The sequence below is a fragment of the Bos taurus genome, chromosome 10 (assembly GCF_002263795.3).
Source record: "Bos taurus isolate L1 Dominette 01449 registration number 42190680 breed Hereford chromosome 10, ARS-UCD2.0, whole genome shotgun sequence".
Taxonomy (NCBI): domain Eukaryota; kingdom Metazoa; phylum Chordata; class Mammalia; order Artiodactyla; family Bovidae; genus Bos; species Bos taurus.
The window spans coordinates 64,937,453-64,959,680 of NC_037337.1; the positions used below are offsets into that span (position 1 = coordinate 64,937,453).

General features: G+C 40.6%; 1 protein-coding gene across 2 annotated transcripts in view; it reads left to right on the forward strand.

The window, feature by feature from the left end:
* The first annotated feature begins 564 nt into the window (after positions 1 to 564).
* SLC30A4 (solute carrier family 30 member 4) overlaps positions 565 to 22,228 on the forward strand; it is a 40,241-nt gene continuing 18,577 nt past the window's right edge. The window contains exons 1-3 of one of the 2 annotated variants that reach the window (XM_015473211.3): positions 565 to 833; positions 10,472 to 10,976; positions 19,436 to 19,582. In XM_015473211.3, the coding sequence (XP_015328697.1) occupies positions 10,586 to 10,976; positions 19,436 to 19,582 (538 nt within the window). In that variant the 5' untranslated portion in view covers positions 565 to 833; positions 10,472 to 10,585. Of the gene's footprint in view, positions 834 to 10,211; positions 10,361 to 10,471; positions 10,977 to 19,435; positions 19,583 to 22,228 lie in introns of those variants that run through there. The other variant, XM_002690940.7, reaches the window with a different exon arrangement.

The following is a 22,228-nucleotide window of genomic DNA, read 5'->3' on the forward strand; positions in this document are numbered from 1 at the left end:
AAGTTATATACAGACATAGATAATGACAGTCTGCATATAATCTCCAGAAGAAATTGGTGATAAAGATTTAGAATGTGTGGTATTACTACTGGGCTACTGGGGGATGGGTTATCATCAAGACTTTGTCTTGTTTAACTTTATAGCCCCAGTCCCTAGTTCAATGACTGGCATATGATAAGCGTTCAAACAATATTTGTTGAATAAAAGGAGAGAAGGAAGGAAGAAAAGGAAGATGAGAAGGAAGGAGGGAAGGAGAGGAAGAGAGAGAGGATTAAGGAGGGAAAGAAGGAGGGAAACTGGATAGAACCTATAGAATTTGAAGGCTGAACAGGAGTTGGACACCCTCCAAGAATGGGGAAGAACATCCCAGTGGGAAAACAGAAGAATAAGAGGCCGGGAGAGACAATAAGGCTTGGAAAATATATCACAATAAAACTCCCTGTCACCTTTGCTCTATCTCCAAGGTAACTTGGTTTCTCCTACCACCGGCCCTGTGAAGGGGCCAGGGCCACAGGAGAGGTGTGTCCTCCAGGACAATTAAGGTATCAGCCACACAGTAATTTCCTCAGGCTCTCCGGGCAGTAGGGCATACACTGATTTATTCAGCCTGATACTCAGGGGTAGTTACCACACCTGCAAAGCTGATAGAATTGACCTGGGACCTTGGCGGCTCTAGCAGGGTCATTGGGGGCCCTACCTCGTGTGGCCGCCTCCCTCTTGGACACCTCTGACCTCTTCCATTTCAAGGTAACAGGATTCACGTCGGGAGAGTTCCCAGAGAACACCCAGCCCCGTGTGCTGCAGGCCCAAAAGGAACAAGATGCCTTTCTCAGGTAAGATACTCTACCTGCCAAACACTCAGCCAGGGCTCCAGAATCCAAATGTTCAGGGTTCTGGAATCTATTCTCACTGCGAGGGAAACTCATCCTAGTAATGTGAAAGTCCTAGGCCCTGGGCATCCCCTCTGTCCCAAGCCAACCAGGACAGTTGGTCACCTGCCAGATGGATTCCTCATTTAATACACTGGGCTGGTTGGGGAGGAAGAAATTTCCCTCTGTCCCTCTTGAATTCATGTGGCTGGACTTAAAATTAATTGAAAACAAGAAACAAATTTAAATTCATGCCCATGGAAGACCCATAGAATGAGACCGAAGAAGTAGCCAAAGTAGGCAGACTTTATACTGTTTTCTCTTTGGCTACACTGGGTCTTCGTTGCTGTACCCAGGCTTTTTCTACCTGTGGTCGCTAAGCCATGTCCACCTCTTTGCAACCCCGTGGACTGAAACCCACCAGGTTCCTCTGTCTATGGGAATTCCCAGGCAAGAATTCTGGAGTGGACTGCCACTTTCTTCTGTAGGAGGATCTTCCCCACCCAAGGATCAAACCTGGGTCTCCTGCTTGGCAGGCAGATTCTTTACTGCTGAGCCACCTAGGAAGCCCCTCTAATTGCAGCGGCAGGGGCTACTTTTCCTTGCTTTGTGCAGCCTTCTCCTTGCAGTAGCTTCTCTTATTGGGGAGCACAGGCTCTAGGTGCACGTGCTTCAGGAGTTGCAGCACACAGGCTCACGCCATATATGGCTCATGAGCTCAAGAGTGTGGGCTCAGTAGCTGTGGTACACAGGCTTATTTGCCCCACAGCATGTGGAATCTTCCTGGACCAGGGATCAAAACCATGTCCCCTGCACTGGCAGGCAGATTCTTAATCATTGGACCACCACTGGAAGGACTGGTGCTGAAGCTGAAGCTTCAATACTTTGGGCACCTGATGCGAAGAACAGACTCATTGGAAAAGACCGTGATGCTTGGAAATACTGAGAACAAAAGGAGAAGCGGGTGACAAAGGATGAGATGGTTGGATGGCATCACTGACTCAGTGGACATGTGTGTGTGTGTGTGTGTGTGTGTGTGTGTGTGTGTGCGCGCGCGTGTTAGTGGCTTAGTCATGTCTGACTCTTTGCAACCCCATGGACTATAGCCTGCCAGGCTCCTCTGTCCATGAAATTCTCCAGGTAAGAATACTGGAGTGGGTTGCCATTTCCTTCTCCAGGGGATCTTCTTGAACCCACGTCTCCTGCACTGCAGGCAGATTCTTTACCATCCGAGTTTGACCAAACTCCAAGAGATACTGGAGGACTGGGAAGCCTGGCATGCTGCAGTTCACGGGGTTACAAAGAGATGGACACAATTTAGCAACTGAACAACAACAACAACAACCAGGGAAGTCCATATTTCATACTTTTTAGACAAACTTTTTTGTGAGGAATTGACAGGACAAAGAAACTTAGGTTCTGGGTGCCCAATTCACGAAGAATCAAAACAGAGTTTTGGCTTGGAGTAGTAAGCTAAAGAAGTAGTGAAGGTTTGTTTACCTAGACTTCTCAGTTCCAATTCCCTATCTTTGGTGATAAGGTGTCCTTGTATCTGCAGATATAGGGAGTGTAAGTTTCACAAGAAGAGATTATTTCCGGCTTTCAGGAAGACAGAAGGTTCAGAGTGCCTCTTCTTCAACTGGCCATAACTTTGATTCAAAATAAATAATATGCCATCGAGGCATATATTTGGGGTAGCCTATCCAACAGGCTTCTTGTTCCATTGTTCACAGACCTCATGTGGGCCTGCTCCAGAGAAACTGCTGCCTCCCAGAATGTGCAGAGTGGCTCCTTCTGGATCAGGGAAGGGACAGCATGGGCCGGTTGGGTCACTGGGAACAGAAAAGGGGTTCCCGAGGAAACTCAACTATTGGAAACTTGGATCTAGGACTCTCATTTTTTATCTGGTGTCTCTATGTGTTTCTGTGTAAACAATGAGGATGAAACAGTACTTGGTATCAGGGCAAACCTTCAACATTTACAATGTTTGAAGATAGGGAAGAACTTTCAGGAAGGCTGCCTGAAATATTCTTTGTGAGTAAGCAGAATGTGAGTTATTAAAATATAACTAACAAAGAGGAATATATAACTTTGTTGGTCAGTATAAAACAGTTGTAATAATTACAGTAATTTATATCTAATGACCATGTAGCATAGTGATTATGAGGCATTACTGTGTCATGTAAATCATACACAAAGATCTTTGTGATTAGGGTACTAAATTCTGCTCAGTCATGTGTGCACTTGTGGCCAGCTTAAAACCATTAAAAGTAATTTAGGTTGGCTTAGTCTGGTTTTTTTGCTTCAGGGAATACAGAGAGTGAAATAGTAGGTGAACTTGTTTCATTTGATTCAGCAAGGACCAATATAAAGATACTTAAAAAAAAATAAACGCCATCTTTATTTGCAAAAGAATTCTGGGAAAAAGTCAAAGCACTTTGTAGATTTTAATCTAATCAATCCTCACAATAACCCCAGGAGGGAGTTCTTACACAACAGCTTTCTTTGTTTAAAGCCACCAGTTGTCAGAGGCCACAAAAGAGTCCCTTAGTCTGCCATTGCTTCTTTGTCCCAGTTTAATTCATAATGTTGTAACATTCTTTGAAATGAGTCTAGTATAAATACAAACTACTAGCATATTAACAATCTCTAGTCATTATGAGACATATTGACCTCCCTGGTAAGAATTTCTTACAAATGACTTTACACACTAGCTTGAAGACATAGAAATATTTGTTAGAAAGGAATTTAAAGTCATGGATGAACTCTCTATAACAAAAATATTTTCATCTATTAATTCCATGTATTTACAGTGTTTCTGCTCTGAGCACAATGTCAGCTGCTAAGGGCACACAGAGCCTAGGAGAGAAATAAAGTAATTGTAACAGCGAAACATATGTGGTGGTGATCAAGAGGTCTAAGTGACTCAAAACATGTTTAATAAACCAAAAATGGAGTGTAGCAGTCCTAAGAAGGATATCAGATGACCAGCATTCGCCTGTACCCTTGGTTTGCAATTTGATTTAGATGGCGTGGTCTTTAATAGTTCTCACTAGCAAAGTAGGTTAAGTGGATGTTTTACATTCAAAATCTCACTGGATTCTTACAGTGTCGCTATGAAACAGGTAGGACAAATTTTATTTTCCACTATTAACACATGAGTTTATTAACTCATGTTAATTAACTCATGAGTATTAATATTAACACTATTAACAATGAGTTCAGCAATAGTACACTACTAGAGATCACAGTAAATAGATGGCAAAATTAGAAGCTAAAACCAGGTTTTCCAAATTCCACCCTCATCTTCAAGTTTCCCCAGCCCAGCCACAACCTCCAAACTCCAGGACTGATGCACTTAGTTCTTTTTATATATATACTTTTTTTAAAGTTGATATGTTGTATTTTTATTTTTATTCAGTTCAAGAAATTTTTTTTTTTTTTTTTTGGCAGAGCAGCATGCAGGATCTTAGTTCCCCAACCAGGGATCAAACCTGAACCTGCTCGCAGTGGAAGGGCAGAGTGGTGAGTCTCAACTACTGGACTAGAGGGAAATCCCATGCTTAGTTCTTAAATTACTGTCCCAGCTGGGACCTCCTATTCCCTTTCATTTCAGCCAGACATGATTAGAGAAACCCATAGGAATATTTAATTAAAAATTTTTTTTAAAAGACAGAAACAAAGATATGAAAACTACGAACTTGTTTGAAAGTAGGTTTGGCTCACAGGTTGGTGAAATGGTAGATGGTCTCTAGAGCCAGAGATCTCCTTTATCTCTTCCCTGGCCAAGAAGACAACTGCCTGTCCTCAGGTAATCTATTTCTGGTATTTCTTCTCCCCTGGAGGAGAGGTTAAACTGAATTTCCAGCCACTGTGTTACTGAGTAATCCATGGAAAGACGAAAGCATTAGCTTCACCAGAGTTGTGTATCACATCACTAACTCCTGTTCATACCCATCCAACAGCTTTCATCCCCTCCTAAAAAAGGTAAGGGAACATATTCCAAAAACATCCTATAGGAACTTCCTACAGCCACATACTCCAACAGACAAACGAGTTCTCAGGATGGGGAATATGCAGCATTTGAACCTGTCAACTAAGTAGATGAAGCACCTTTTCTACATTTCAATTAAAAAGAAAAAAAACTTTTTCCCCCTTCCATTCCCAAACAGGATTTCACAGGACAATGCAGAGGTCTCAAATTGTTGGCAAATCTTTAATGTATGAAACAGAGATCTCTCCTAATATATCCCAAGAAGTCTAGATATTTTTCTGCAGATTATTCCATTTTTATGCAGAAAGAAACCAAGAGGGATAGTGTAGAGTGATAGTTAAGAGCTTGAGCTCTGAAACCAAACTGATCTGAAATTGAGTTCCTGCTCTGTTTGCAGCACGACTCTGGCCAAGTTACCTAATCTCCCTGAGATTCTATGTCTCCATCTACTTAAAAAATAGTAATCACTGGCATTGATAGAGTACTTACTGTGCTAGGAACTAGGTATGTTAAGTTTTACATGCTCTATATACATTATTCCTTATTAAGGCCCTGTGAAGCAGGTATGATTATCACTCCCACTTCATAGGTAAGAAAATTGAAGCACAAAGAGGTTAAACAGTTCGCCAGAGATTATATGACTCTAAGTGGTGAAACCAGGATGCAAACACAAGCAGTCTGATTCCCACATCCATGCTTTGTACCACTAGTGATTGTATCCTAATGATGCTGTAAGGATTAAATGAACTCAGGTAAATCAAATCCCTTGCCTAGTGCCTGGCACATAAACAAGCCTTAAGTAAATGTTAGCTGTAGTATTATTTTTAGCACTGTCATTTGTTCCAAGAGATATCTGGGCCAGAAAACAGGTTTTGACATAGGATATTTTGCATCTATTCCAGTTAACTGCCCTGAGATATGTGTCCTGAAATCGAATTGACTGGTCTCTGCTATTACCTAAACCATCTGTATGTTATAGGTTACCTGGTTGAGAGATAGGCTAAATGGTTGACAACTTTTTCCATTTGCCCAGGCAAAGTATTAAGAAGTATTAAGTCTCATATAAAAGAATGGCATACTGATCAAGAGCTAGAATACTTGCAGGAAGCACTCCACTCATAAATGGGTTATGTTTCAAAAGCTGATTATCTATTGTTATAAATTCTGAATATGTAGATATAAGGTTGAAAATGGTAGTTACCTTTCAAGACTAGTCACAGAAATCTATTTATTTAGCCCCCTTTAAAGTTCAGTGATAGAAATCATGCCACTAACTCAAAGCAGGCCTAGGAACAAGAGTCCATGTGATAAAAGAATAAGAAAGGTATCTTTTCTGGAACAGAGGAAAGTTGATATTGACTATATTAGTCATCTATTGCTGTGTAACAACTTATCCCAAAACTTACCATATTTTAGCTCTTCCCAACAGTTTACTGTAAATATCAAAAACAAACAAAACACATGCTTTGCCTCATCTTGTTTTTAAAAACGTCTATCTCCATTCCTTAATGGAATCTCATTTGCAAAATTTTTAGTAAAGAGTGATCACATTCCTGAAATACTTTATTCATTTGTTATTTCTCATTAGTAGGATTTCAGGCAATATAACAAACTAAAAGTACTAACAACAAATAAACTACTCCCAATCTGGATGGATTAATATTAGAATTAAGGAAGCAACCTTCAGGAAAATTTCTTCCTTCTGTTGATAATGACCGAGGTCCCCTGGTTATTAAATACTCTGGATCTAGGGAACTAGGGGATCGCTAATCCAGTTTTCCTAACCTGACTCCCATGACTGCAGTTCTGTAGGAATATCGTGGCCATTCAAAGGTGAGTTGCAACTGAGACATGCAAGATTCTAAAGTATCATCTGGATCTTCAGAGGAAAATGATGTTTATATGACTTTTTATTGTATTTTCTATAACTTAAAATGTGGTAATTTACATAGATTGTTGTTAAAATATATTTATAAATACTGGATTAATGGGAGTTTGCACTAGTCTTCTAACACTGCTGTTGTTTTAATCTTATTTGAGTCTGAAACCCATCTGAGAATACGATGAAGGCTAACAGACTTACTCAAGAAAATACATATATCCACAAAATTTTGCATGTAGTTTTAAGGCCTCCAAATCCCCTAAGACTCACCTGGAGAATCGCCAGAGAAGCAGAAGGTGGGGCTTATTGTCATTTCATTTTGTCATTAAAATTAGATCTAAATTAGAAGCTACTACTAAAAACTTAATTCTTTTTAAACCTTGCTGTTAAACAGAATCAACAGCCAGTACAGATACTTTTACAGTAAGTTTGCTACTTACAAACAAATTCCATTCTGCGAGCACGTTTGCAAGCAATTTGTTCCAACAAGTTAGCCTAGGTACCCAACTAACACAATGGGCTCTATAGTTCAGTTCAGTTCAGTTTATTTCAGTTCAGTTGCTCAGCCATGTCCGACTCTTTGCGACCCCATGAACCACAGCACGCCAGGCCTCCCTGTCCATCACCAACTCCCGGAGTTCACTCAGACTCACGTCCATCGAGTCAGTAATGCCATCCAGCCATCTCATCCTCTGTCGTCCCTTTCTCTTCCTGCCCCCAATCCCTCCCGGCATCAGAGTCTTTTCCAATGAGTCAACTCTTTGCATGAGGTGGCCAAAGTACTGGAGTTTCAGCTTTAGCATCATTCCTTCCAAAGAAATGCCAGGGCTGATCTCCTTCAGAATGGACTGGTTGGATCTCCTTGCAGTCCAAGGGACTCTCAAGAGTCTTCTCCAACACCACAGTTCAAAAGCATCAATTCTTCGGTGCTCAGCCTTCTTCACAGTCCAACTCTCACATCCATACATGACCACAGGAAAAACCATAGCCTTGACTAGATGAACCTTTGTTGGCAAAGTAATGTCTCTGCTTTTGAATATGCTATCTAGGTTGATCATAACTTTCCTTCCAAGGAGTAAGTGTCTTAATTTAATGGCTGCAGTCACCATCTGCAGTGATTTTGGAGCCCACAAAAATAAAGTTTGACACTGTTTCCACTGTTTCCCCATCTATTTCCCATGAAGTGGTGGGACCGGATGCCATGATCTTCATTTTCTGAATGTTGAGCTTTAAGCCAACCTTTTCACTCTCCACTTTCACTTTCATCAAGAGGCTTTTTAATTCCTCTTCACTTTCTGCCATAAGGGTGGTGTCATCTGCATATCTGAGGTTATTGATATTTCTCCCAGCAATCTTGATTCCAGCTTGTGTTTCTTCCAGTCCAGTGTTTCTTATGATGTACTCTGCATATAAATTAAATAAGCAGGGTGACAATATACAGCCTTGACGTACTCCTTTTCCTATCTGGAACCAGTCTGTTGTTCCATGTCCAGTTCTAACTGTTGCTTCCTGACCTGCATACAGATTTCTCAAGAGGCAGGTCAGGTGGTCTGGTATTCCCATCTCTTTCAGAATTTTCCACAGTTGATTGTGATCCACACAGTCAAAGGCTTTGGCATAGTCAATAAAGCAGAAACAGATGTTTTTCTGGAACTCTCTTGCTTTTTCCATGATCCAGTGGATGTTGGCAATTTGATCTCTGGTTCCTCTGCCTTTTCTAAAACCAGTTTGAACATCTGGAAGTTCACCGTTCACATATTGCTGAAGCCTGGCTTGGAGAATTTTGAGCATTACTTTACTAGCATGTGAGATGAGTGCAATTGTGCGGTAGTTTGAGCATTCTTTGGCATTGCCTTTCTTTGGGATTGGAATGAAAACTGACCTTTGCCAGTCCTTTGGCCACTGCTGAGTTTTCCAAATTTGCTGGCATATTGAGTGCAGCACTTTCACAGCATCATCTTTCAGGATTTGAAATAGCTCAACTGGAATGCCATCACCTCCACTAGCTTTGTTTGTAGTGATGCTTTCTAAGGCCCACTTGACTTCACATTCCAGGATGTCTGGCTCTAGGTCAGTGATCACACCATCGTGATTATCTGGGCTGAAGATCTTTTTTGTACAGTTCTTCTGTGTATTCTTGCCACCTCTTCTTAATATCTTCTGCTTCTGCTATAGTACTGTACTGTAATAGGTTTATAATACTTCATAATACTTTTTACACAAATAATGCATAAAAACAAACACAAAAATAAACATTTTTAATCTTATAGTACCGTGAAAAGTACAATGGTACAGTACAACAGCTGGCATACAGGGGTTGGCACTGAGTGAACAGGCAAGAAGAGTTACTGACTGGAGGGAGAGGAGGTGGGAGCTGATGGTGCTGAAGGATTGTCAGCAACAGGAGATGGAGGGCAAACTGTAATTTCACTCACACCTGACATTAACGGCACAGGTTCCGATTCCTTGCTGGATTCAAGTCTATCTACACTCTTGAAAAAAAAAAAAAAATGATCCAGTGATGTCTGGGTAGTACTATATACCAGCTACATCACTGCTGCTTTTAAACCCGCTTCCGGACATCCTGAGCTTAAAATAAAGATCCTGTAGCACTATATTCTATATAGTATTACACAGTAAAGTACACAAAAGCACAACCACTTGTAGAGCATGCACATATATGATAATGTATGCCAGACACGTGAACTAATCTATGTGATTAGACGGTGGGAAAGCATGGAAAGCATGTTCGCATCTTTGAAAGTTCACATCTTTGACCGGTCATAACCTGAAGGTTGGTATGTAGGGGACTTACCGTACTATATATAGTTCCTGTGCTTGGGTTTAGTCCATACTGTAAATACCTTGGGTGCAAAAGGAACCTGATAGGGAGCACACAGATAACACATATTTGCTGAAAAACAACAGTAAATACAAAGCAGGACACTGAACTGCTTATGACCACAAGCCTTGCCCTCTCCGAGCTGATCTGACTGTGCAGCAAATTTTGCCAACCTGGCAGAGAGGCAGCAACTCTAATGGCAGAAAAGCTGCTCAATTTAGCAAAAAAGGGTTACATTCTCCTGTCGCCAAGCATCTGAAACCCAGATCTCAATCAAAGATTCTCTAGGCCGTCCTTCAGCGGAGCGAACTCCAGGCAGCAAAGCCCAACCTCGGGTGGGCGGGACCGTAGAAATCTACCCACTTAACCCGAGGACTCCAGCTCTCTCCGACCCGGCCTCCCAGCCTCGGGAAGTGTAGAGCCGGTTGAGGGGCGGGGGACGCGGCGCGCGCCCCTGCCCCGCCCCGCCCCTCGTGTGCGCCTCTGCCGGGCGCGCCAGGCCTGCGTGTCCTCGCGCCCACCCCTCCCTGGCGCGGCTCGTCCGCGGCCGCTCCAGCGCACGCGCGCGGCTTCGCGCAGGGCGGGGAGAGGCGGCGGCCGTGGGCGCCCGGCCCCGAACCTGTCAGACTCGGGAAGCCGGCCTGGAGCGGCGGGCGCTGCAGGCTCGAGGACCGCCCCGCTCCTTCGCGGCCCCGGGCCGAGATGCGCGAGCCGGCCCCGCGGAGCCGGCCGGGGGCGGGGAGATGAGCGGCGGCCCGACAGCGGCACCCCAGGTAGAGCGCTGCCCTCTTTCGGAGCCCCGGCGCCCCCCGCCGCCCCGGGCTTCGGAACTTGTGGGCTCTGTCGGGCCGCCTTTAATTTATAATGTGTTTCGTTTCCCACAGAATGAGAAGGGACGCGCCGCAGTGCCACTGGGAACTGGCTTTCGAGTGAAGTAGGAGTCTCCGGCCGTCCGCCTGCACCCAGCCGCTCGGCGCCGCGGCCGCTCAGCCAGTGCTATGGCCGGATCCGGCGCGTGGAAGCGCCTCAAATCAATGCTGAGGAAGGATGATGCGCCGCTGTTCTTAAATGACACCAGCGCCTTTGACTTCTCGGACGAGGTGGGCGACGAGGGGCTTTCTCGGTTTAACAAACTTCGAGTTGTGGTGGCCGACGATGGGTCCGAAGCCCCGGAAAGGCCTGCTAACGGGGCGCACTCGGCCCTCCAGGCCGACGATGACTCCTTGCTGGACCAGGACTTACCTTTGACCAACAGTCAGCTGAGTTTGAAGGCGGACCCCTGTGACAACTGCAGCAAGCAGAGAGAGTTGTTGAAGCAGAGAAAGGTGAAAACCAGATTGACCATTGCTGCCGTTCTTTACTTGCTTTTCATGATTGGAGAGCTTGTAGGTGAGTTGTGTTGCCAACTCACTTTCCACTTACCTTGCCTACTGCTTTGGGGTTTAAACTTGCTTTTTAGGAAGCTTGTTATTTATCGAGATACTGATCTGGTGATGTGCCGAGGCCTCACAAACTGCAGATCAGCCTAGGTACAACATAAACTTCCAAAGATAACTTTGACATTTCTTCTAGTTCTCTGAACACCATGTCATCTACTGTAAAGTTAAGGACATTATCTTCATTATATATCATGTAACTTCCTGTTTCAGAAAAAAAAATCTGATAAAACACTAGGTTAATTTTTGCAGCGTTTAAAATAGCAAATGATTCTAAAATTACTTAGAAAAATAACATTTTACAGTGTGAAGGGACCTTACTGAACACCTGCTCCACCTTTTTTAAGAGATCTGAGGGCACAGAGGTTAAATAGATTATGAGGACACTTAAGTAAGTGAAGATCTGCCATCCCATTGTCTTGATTTTTTTTCCCTCTGCCATTGAATTTAGTGGTTGTTTACTATTTCCTTTTGTATTTATATCCAGGAAATTTGCATACCTAAATACTACTAACTAACCTCAAAGTTTTTCATTTTAAGGAGGATCTGAAAGCCAGACGTCTTCCCCAGGTTTTATGATTTTGGTTTTTTCACTTTTTAATTATTCAAGTAATGCAGTTTTACTATAAAATACATTCTCCATTTAGAGATTAATTTCAGAGTCACATTAGTATAACTGCTAACTTCTCTAAGTGATAATTGATAAAGTTACATTAAAGAAAGGAGATTATTCTCCTGTGTTCTCCTTTTTTATATTTTGCCACGCCCTGGGGCTTCTGGGATCCTAGTTCCTGGACCAGGGACTGAACTTCTGAGGTAGTCCGAACCACTGGACTGCCAGGGAATTCCCTCCTGTGTTCTCTTAATGAAGAACCATGATGAGAACAGAGAAAGCCATCTGGATTTAAGATGCTGGCTGGAGGTTATGTGCAGAAAAATTATGTACATTTCCTAAGTCATTTCATACCACTCCTCCCCAGTGCTCACTTCAGCCGTGCTAACCTTCTTTCTCCCTTTGACTCAGAAAGCTCTTTTCCTGCCCATAACACCTTCAAACTGACTGGCCCCTCTACATCAGTGGCTTTCAAACTTTTTTGATCTCACTGTAGTAAGATACACGCTTAACATAGTAACCTATGTAGGCATGCATGCATACATATGTAAGTATGTTCAGACACATACACATATGTATAAATATATGTATAACTAAAACAAAAGTTGCACATCATGTGATGTGTTCTACTGTTTGTTCAATTATGGTACAGCCCATAATTGATTTCATGGTCTAGGAATGGGTCACAGCCTGCAATTTGAAAAACACAGCTTTATATGGACTGTCTTTTCCCAAAACATTCTTGGATGACTTCTTGTCATTATGTCTCATCTCAAAAGATATCTCTTAGAAACCTTTCTGACTGCCTATAGGTCTTTTCTCCCCTGTTCCTTCCCCCACTTTAAAAGCCCTCAGACTATCTTGCTTGTATATTCACTTGTTTAGTATCAGTGTCCACTGAAATATAAGCTCAGTTACCAGCACACAGCACAATGACTAGCAAAGAGTATACATTCAATACATTTTTGTTGAATTAATAATTACTGTTTGAGAATTATAAATGTATACACTGTAAAGAAAGGAGTAGAAGCTGAGATCAGATAAGGTATGCTCTCAGCAGACTGAGTCAATGATGCCCAAATTCACATGAACAGGGAGTCATTCAGTTAATATTGAATATTTGAAGTTAAATCACATTTAATCACAATTTCCCCCTTAAAATTAGAGTTTACACCTATAAAAATTACTAGGATATAATTGCCCTGACATTTTTTAAGTCTCTTACTTGGTAAATGATGTTTTGTGAAAGGTACAATAAGCATTTCTTTTCAAATACTAACTTGATTTTCCAAGTATGAAAATCTTGTCAAACACTGTAGAGATGCTAGTACTTAGAATAGACGTTAACAATATTATTCAGAATGTTACATAGAATTAAATGGTAAACAGTAGAGCATTTATTGCAATGTGTCAAAAGCACTTAGAAATAAAACGTCTTCTATATGAACCGTGAACTTCCTGATGTTCAAGCTGGTTTTAGAAAAGGCAGAGGAACCAGAGATCAAATTGCCAACATCCACTGGATCATGGAAAAAGCAAGAGAGTTCCAGAAAAACATCTATTTCTGCTTTATTGACTATGCCAAAGCCTTTGACTGTGTGGATCACAGTCAACTGTGGAAAATTCTGAAAGAGATGGGAATACCAGACCACCTGACCTGCCTCTTGAGAAATCTGTATGCAGGTCAGGAAGCAACAGTTAGAACTGGACATGGAACAACAGACTGGTTCCAGATAGGAAAAGGAGTATGTCAAGGCTGTATATTGTCACCCTGCTTATTTAACTTATATGCAGAGTACATCATGAGAAACACTGGACTGGAAGAAACACAAGCTGGAATCAAGATTGCCGGGAGAAATATCAATAACCTCAGACATGCAGATGACACCACCCTTAAGGCAGAAAGTGAAGAGGAACTAAAAAGCCTCTTGATGAAAGTGAAAGTGGAGAGTGAAAAAGTTGGCTTAAAGCTCAACTTTCAGAAAACAAAGATCATGGCATCCAGTCCCATCACTTCATGGGAAATAGATGGGGAAACAGTGGAAACAGTGTCAGACTTTATTTTTTGGGCTCCAAAATCACTGCAGATGGTGACTGCAGCCATGAAATTAAAAGACGCTTACTCCTTGGAAAGAAAGTTATGACCAACCTAGATAGTATATTCAAAAGCAGAGACATTACTTTGCCAACAAAGGTTCGTCTAGTCAAGGCTATGGTTTTTCCTGTGGTCATGTATGGATGTGAGATTTGGACTGTGAAGAAGGCTGAGCACCAAAGAATTGATGCTTTTGAACTGTGGTGTTGGAGAAGACTCTTGAGAGTCCCTTGGACTGCAAGGAGATCCAACCAGTCCATTCTGAAGGAGATCAGCCCTGGCATTTCTTTGGAAGGAATGATGCTAAAGCTGAAACTCCAGTACTTTGGCCACCTCATGCAAAGAGTTGACTCATTGGAAAAGACTCTGATGCCGGGAGGGATTGGGGGCAGGAGGAGAAGGGGACGACAGAGGATGAGATGGCTGGATGGCATCACTGACTCAATGGACGTGAGTCTGGGTGAACTCTGGGAGTTGGTGATGGACAAGGAGGCCTGGCGTGCTGCAGTTCATGGGGTTGCAAAGAGACACGACTAAGCAACTGAACTGAAGTGAACTGATATAGAAAGTATGGAGTAATTTTTAAAATGAAATAATTTAAAAATCTGAAAGAGGAGACTTGATTTTGAATCTTGGGTTTGCTCTGAGATGTTCTTTCCATTCAGAAATGGAAAGGTCAGTTCTTTCCATTCAGCAAGTATTTCTTGGTATACTTACTGTGTACCAGGCAGTGTGCTGTGGTGTTCCAGATACACAATGGAGAACAAAACTATTATGGTCCCTACTATCTAAAATACTTAATCTAATGTTTGGAGGACATTATGTCCTTACGTCCTTTCTTTCCGTTCAGAAAGGTCAGTTCTTTCCATTCAGCAGTATTTCTTGGTATACTTACTGTATACCAGGCAGTGTGCTGTGGTGTTCCAGATACACAATGGAGAACAAAACTATTTGATCCCTACTATCTAAAACACTTAGTCTAATGTTTGGAGGCCATTATGTCCTCCTGTAATGGAGGACACAGATGTTAAACATGCAAGTAAATTTAAAATGCAAGTGGTTTTAAGTACTGTGAAGAAAAAGAACAAGATACTATAGGACATAGTAATCAATAGGACATGGTTTATATATGAACCAGATACAGTTAAACCAAAAAAAGAATATTAGGAGTTATTTAAGAAAAGGGAATGGAAGAGGACTTTTTTCCAAGCAAAGAGAACAGCAAATTCAAAAGTCCTAAAACCATCAGTTCTTTAAGAGGACCTAAAAAGAAGACCAGTTGGCCAGAATATAGTAAGCGGGAAAGAGGTAGGGGGCCCAGATCAAGTAGGTCCTGACAGACCATTTTAAATGAGTCTATTCTTTAATTCTAAGTACAATGGGGACCCAGTGATGGCTTTTGAGTAGAGACTGACATGATGGGATTTACTTTTTAAAAAGATAACTCTGACTCATATGGAGAGTGGATTGGCTGGTACAAGAGCAGAAGCAAATATATTTCACAGAAGTCCCAATAGGAAGTGATTATGACTTGAAATAGAGTGGATGGAGAAAAATACACTGATTGAGAAACATTCTAGAGGTAGCTTTGGCAAAATGGCTAATGAGTTGAATGTGAGAATTGATGGGAGAGCAATATCAGGAATGATTCTGAAATTTTGTACCTAACCTGCTTAGTGTATGTAAATGTGTATCATTTATGAAGCAGGGAAGGGAGAAAATACAGAACAGGATTTAAGCATGGGCTCAAGGGTTGTTTTAGACATGTTAAGTATTACATGTATGTGAAATAGGCATGTAAAAATGTCTAGTGACCTATTATGTGTAAGTCTGTCATTCAGAAGGGAGGTCAAGGTAGATGCCATAGGAATAGAAAAAATTATCTCGAGAGCCCAAGTCTTGAGTAACTACCACTTTAGAAGTTGGGCAGAAGGCAAACAAGTATCCCAGAACTGAAGAAAAGAGTATTTCAAATTGGAAATAAATAAGTTAAAGCTGCTGAGAGGCCCAATAAGATGAGAACTAAAATATCCTTTGGATTTAGTAACAGTTACTGACTGCTCTAACAGCTGCATGGGAATGAAAAAGATATATGTATACACACACACAGATACACACACATATACATATATCCACATACATATGTGGAATATATATATATATTATCTCCACACTGCTGCTGCTGCTGCTAAGTCGCTTTAGTCGTGTCCGACTCTGTGCGATCCCATAGACGGCAGCCCACCAGGCTCCCCTGTCCCTGGGATTCTCCAGGCAAGAATACTAGAGTGAGTTGCCACTTCCTTCTCCAAGGCATGAAGGTGAAAAGTGAAAGTGAAGTAGCTCAGTCCTGTCTGACTCTGAGTGACCCCATGGACTGCAGCCTACTGGGCTCCTCCATCCACGGGATTTTCCAGGCAGGAGTACTGGAGTGGGGTGCCATCGCCTTCTCTGTATCTCCACACAGATGGGGAAAACTGGAAAGGAGACAATAGCAACACAAACTAGAAAGGAATCATGTAAAAGGTGTAACTGTATTAATAGGCCCAAGAAAGCCAATTCCTAAACAAGCAGTGGGGAAAACCAAGACCCAATCCAGTTTATGCTAGTGCATCAGAAACACCTAGATAACTTGTTAAAACACAAATTGCTGGACCAGAGTTCCTAATTAAGTAGTTCCGAGGTAGAATTTTTCTAACAACTTCCCAGGAGATGCTGATGCTGCTGATCCTGAGTACTACAATTGAGAACTGCACTAGAGAATACTAAGCAGGACTAGAATTGGTTGTATCAGGTACCCCTCTAAGTGGGTAAAGAGGAAGGCTAAAATAAGGAAAGTTTATGAAAACTTGTTTAAGAGCCAGTCAGATATAATAGTGTAATAATGGAATAAGTATCTATAGAGATAAAATGAGATCATGAATCTATGAAACAAGAATAGGCTATTCTTAAAAAGAAATTCAGAGTAGAAAAATATATTTTGAATAATAAAAACATTAAAATATTTTTTAACTCCAAACAAATTAGCAGATGAATTAAGATAGTCTCTTACAGAATAGAGCAGAGAGATAGAAGATCATGGGAGAAGAAAGGCAAGAAAGCTAGTATATGAGTTCAAGTTCCAAATAATAGGGGTTTGGGGAATAGAGAAAGCATAAGAAAGAAATTATCAGCAACATAGTTTAAGAAATTTTCCCAGAACCGACGGGTATATAATTACAGACAGAGTCAATAAAAGCCCAAATTGGATGAAAATAATACCACACCAAGGTACGTCATTGTAAAATTTCAGAAGACTTATTTATTGCTTCAGGCAACTGGTGTGTTAACAACTGTCTCTTATTGTTTTCGACAAACATTCACTGTGGTTTGCACCAGGGCCAAGTTCCAAGTCAAGTCAATTAAAAAGAACCTTGCAAGTATAGTCTCTGAGGGAATCACCAGACAGGTCAATCCTGGCAGTGGGGCTTTTAATGACCTCTAACTCCATCCAGGATGTCCCTGGTAGCTCAGATGGTAAAGAATCTGCCTGCAATGCGGGAGATCCGGGTTCAATCCCCAGGAGAAGAAAATAGCAACCCACTCCAGTATTCTTTCCTGGAGAATCCCATGGACAGAGGAGCCTGGCTGGCTACAGTTCATGGAGTCACAAAGGATCAGACACAACTGAGCAACTAACACTTTCACTTTCAACTCCATCCTATTCCTTACAGTGGCTGCCAGGCTGAGGTTTTCACTGTGGTTACTGCTTGTTAGTTTCCAAGGCTACCATGGAATTGAAGAGGGAGAGATTGGGTATAAAGCAAGTTAAAATGTCACAGAGCTACTGAGCTTCTTATCAAGGTTGAAACTTTTTCCTTGAATAAATGCTACCTGTATCAGCCTTTGTTTAATTAATGTGCATAGTTTTCAGAAAGCTGGTTTGGACCATTTTTGCCCATGTTCTGTGCCTTGTATGGAGGAGATGATTTTCAGAGGTCCTTACTCTGCTTTCTTTGCTGGTGATCGCCGCATGTGGCTCTTTAGGCTGACTAAAATAAATTCAATCCCTTAGTTGCTCTAGCCATATTTCAAATGCTCAAAAGCCACATGTGACTAGCAGCTACTCCACTGGCCAGCGCTGATAAAATATTTCCATCATCTCAGTTTTACTGGACAGTGTGGCTTTAAGGTATTATCCTCATTTTATAGATGAGTAAATTGAAGCTCAAAAATGAGTAAGTAACTTGCTCAAAGTCTCTGAAATTTCAAAGTCCTGGAAGCCTGGCATGTTGCAGTCCATGGGGTTGCAAAGAGTTGGACACGACTTAGCAACTGAACTAAACTGTTGCTATTAACCACCAAGCTGTATTTTCTCTCAGTGATTTCCAGCTTTTTCATGTCAGGGAAAACATTAAAAAATGGTATTTGTATAGACAACACTGGGATAAATGGATGTGTCTACAAGATCATCAGCCCCACTTCTGCTGCTCTTGGCTCTTCACACCCATCGTAGGAACAGGGGAATCAACAGCTCAGCACATTTAAGTGTCACAACATCCTGATCATGAAATTCTGCAGTACACTATAACAGTAGTTCTCAGTGTGGTTCCAAAACCAGAAGCATCAGTGATGACCTGGGAACATGTTAGAAATGTAAATTCTCAGGCCTCATCCAGATCTACTGAATTAGAAATTCTGGGAGTGGGGTCAAGAAGTCCATAGTTTAACAAACCTTCCAGGTGATTGTGATATACATACAAGCTTGAATACTCTGTATAATAAAAATTTATTCTCTGAATGGTGATAGGAAAATTGGTTGACCATAATGGAATGAAATAAAAATAATAAATAGTGTACATATTTATGTGTATATATATATATAATACACACACATATATAATAAATATAAATTTATATATACAGACACAGATACACACACCCAAATATATGAAATATATACATTATTATTCTTTACTGGAAAACCAGTACAAAAAAATTGTATTCTAAATGCCATCTTTTATCCCTCTATTAGGAGACACTGCTATTTATATCTAAGAGAATCAGTTATTTTTTATCTTTTGTTTTGAACTATTGACTATCTTACAAATTTCTTTAGTTTATGTTCAAGCCCTCCCAAATTAGTGAATACCTTTTGTTCAGCTTTATTGTAATATTTAGATATGGTGGTTATTAAGTTCACTAACAGTACTTAGCAGTAAAGAATATGACCCAGGTTTGATCCCTGGGTCATGAAGATCGCCTGAAGCAGGGCATGGGAACCCACCCTAGGACTCTTGCCAAGAGAATCCCATGGACAGAGAAGCCTGGCAGGCTGCAGTCAATAGGGTCGCACAGAGTTGGAATCAACTGAAGCAACTAAGCGGCAGCAGCAGAATTAGTAGGTTGAGTAGAAGCTGAAGTGCTAAAACATAAAACTTCTCTTGTGTTAGCCACCCTTTAGTGCCTCTTAACTTTTTTAAGGTCATTGATTCCTCAGAGAATCTGTTTCTAGAAATGGACAGTCTCACCAGAAAAAAAATATATGCATAGTTAATGTTTTACATAAAATTTCAGGATACTTTGACTTAATTGCAATAGGATAATTATTTAGTTAACTTTAGTTGTAAGTTCATGTTTTGTGGAATATTGTATATTTGGGGTTTGATTGCTTATGTTTGTTATTTTAATTAACTTATTCCTTCTTTCTTGTCACCCTTACTCTAAGGTGGATACATTGCAAATAGCCTAGCAATCATGACAGATGCACTTCATATGTTAACTGACCTAAGTGCCATCATATTGACCCTGCTTGCTTTGTGGCTGTCTTCAAAATCACCAACCAAAAGGTTCACTTTTGGATTTCATCGCTTGGGTAAGTAATTGGGCATTTCTTTATTTATAAAATTTATAGTAAAATCACAATGAACTGTATAACCTTTGATTAACTAAAGGCTTTCTGGTGATAGCCTGTTAGAACAAAGCAAATGAAAATAGACAAATAGGAACACCTCCAAATGCATTATGTGTTATGCATTGGCTTAGGAAATGAAGCTATTTAGATATATATCTTTAGATATATATCTTCCAGGGTACTAAATAGCTTACACATGTAAAATTACATGGTAATCAGGTACTTCACTGGCAGCCAAGTGGTTAGAACTCTGTGCTTCCACTGCAGGGGGCACAGGTTTGATCCCTGGTCAGGGAACTAAGATCCTGCATGCCATGGCACAGCCAAAAGAAAAAAATTATATGATGATCATTAATCTTCAAATGTTGTTCCCTGTGTCCTGAAGATGTTAACAGGAAAAAAGTTTACCTTCAGTTTACTGAACCAAGTAGAACTATATGTATTTAATTCATCAATGAGTGTTAACTTCTTTCTTTCACCTCAGGCTTTCCAATCAAAGCTACTGTAGTCCAGGTTTGGGGCACTACTGTAATTTTTATAACATACTGTATGGCTGACCTTCACTGTGGCCATTAACTATAAATACAACAAAGATTCTCTGCTTGACCAAATCTCCTGAATCATCTCCCAAGCCCATCTATGTTCTTCCTTGTAACAGAAACCCCATTCTCAATATTTGGTGGGTCATCCCCAGGTGATGTCTCATCACCCTGGCTTGTTCTCAACTTGACTTCCTATACCAATCTCAATGGCTTCCCCCAATCTTTAATAAAGTCTTCTTTACTATGTTTTAACAAGTGTCATTGAATGTTTTTCTTTAACAATGCACACATATTTTATTTTCCTATTTTGAATAAATATTAATATTCAATTAAAAGAGGTTAAAATCATACATTGTTATCCACACAACTCTTCTTCTTGCTTGTTTTTTAAAATTTTTACTTATTTTTAAAATACATGTAGAACAGTCACTTGAATTAGGATATGAAGTGCCATATGACCAATTTTTGCATTTGCTTAGAACCTAAAAATTGACATTTAAGTAGCTTCAGCAAAACTGGTCTTAAAGAACTAGAATTAACATCTTTTGTAGAGACATTGACACTTTGGGCTAATATATTAATCAGTATCTCCCCTTCTTTGTTACTTTTTAGCCTAATCTTAATATGTAGGTCTCATATAATTTAATAGTTGAGTCTTCTAGTGTAAAACTTAACATTGTACATGAATGGCTGTATTCCAAGTAGCTATCCAGGTCATAACTTCGGGAAATTATCTGGCATCCCCATATCTCAGCATCCTCAGCTGCGTGTACAAGAGAGGTAAAGCCCTGAATGAGGTCTTTCTGTTACTTGTTAAGCCAATGCATAACACATAATGTATTTGGATGTGTTCCTAAAAAAACTCCCACTGCTAACTGACACATTATACATCCATTTATTTACTAATTGCCTTGGGGTTTGTAAAAGCTTCAAAATTATTCTCAAACTTTAATCTTTTTGTGATGTAAACTCTTGCAATTTAAAATCAGAACTCAAACACAGCATCATGGAATGGGGATTTTTATTTTCTAAAGAGAGTATATTCATTTTAGATTGTAGATCCCTTGGAATTCTAATGAAAACAGTGGAATTCTCCCCTAACATAGAAGGTTCTACAAATGATAAACTAAGAACACATAATCAGGGAAATTCTATTAAATGTCAAAGAAGTATTTTTTATTTATTTGGCCGTAGATTACAAGCACTACGGAAAGATGAAAGAAAAAAGAACTGACTGGCTGTATTGTATTTCTGTATATTTCTATAGAAAGTCATATTTTTCCCTTTCCTTAAAAGTACTAGTTCAAGATGGTGGACTAGAAATCAGCATTTGAGATGGGAAATACATTTCAATAGGAAATACAGAGTACCAAAACAACAAAGAAAAGCAAATGGTTGGGTAACCAATAAACAGGAAATTTCTGGAAGTTAGAAAGTAGATGGGAGTGGGTTGAAGAAAGAAAGAAGCCAAGGAACAGCAGCCTAGAGTACATTTGGGCAGGAACTGGATCAGCCTAATGGAACTCCAAAGAAGACTCAGGGACAGAAATGGCAGAAGTGAGAAAGAGGGCTTAAAACAAGATTAATTGAATGGCTATAAATGGGAAACTGCTCCTACTAGTCAGTCCACTATGTCCCTACCTTCTTCCCATCCCCACCTCCCCTCAGGCAGTCTGCATTTTTCTCCATGTGAACACCAAATAGTTCTTCCAAAAAGAAACTGAGCCAAATGTTTGGAGAAAGCTGAGACTTTAGTGTGAATGTTGATGCTCCAAAATAAATCTTTTTCATCCTAGAACTCAGGGTTCTGCAGCCTTAGAGTTTGGTTCCCCACATACTCACGCTAAAGTAATACACTTGTCTTAGTCTGCCCTGCTCTTTACCCCTTATTCATACCTATTTTAAATAGTTATGTGTTATCCTTCCAGCATTTACTTTTTTGCATAGTCCTGTCCTTCTGCCCTAAATGTGAACAGACAACCAAGAATCTTTTAGGAAATGAGAAAAACCAGCAGCATGAAAGAAAGTTAAAAAAAAAAAAAGAAAACTAACAAAAATTTGTCCT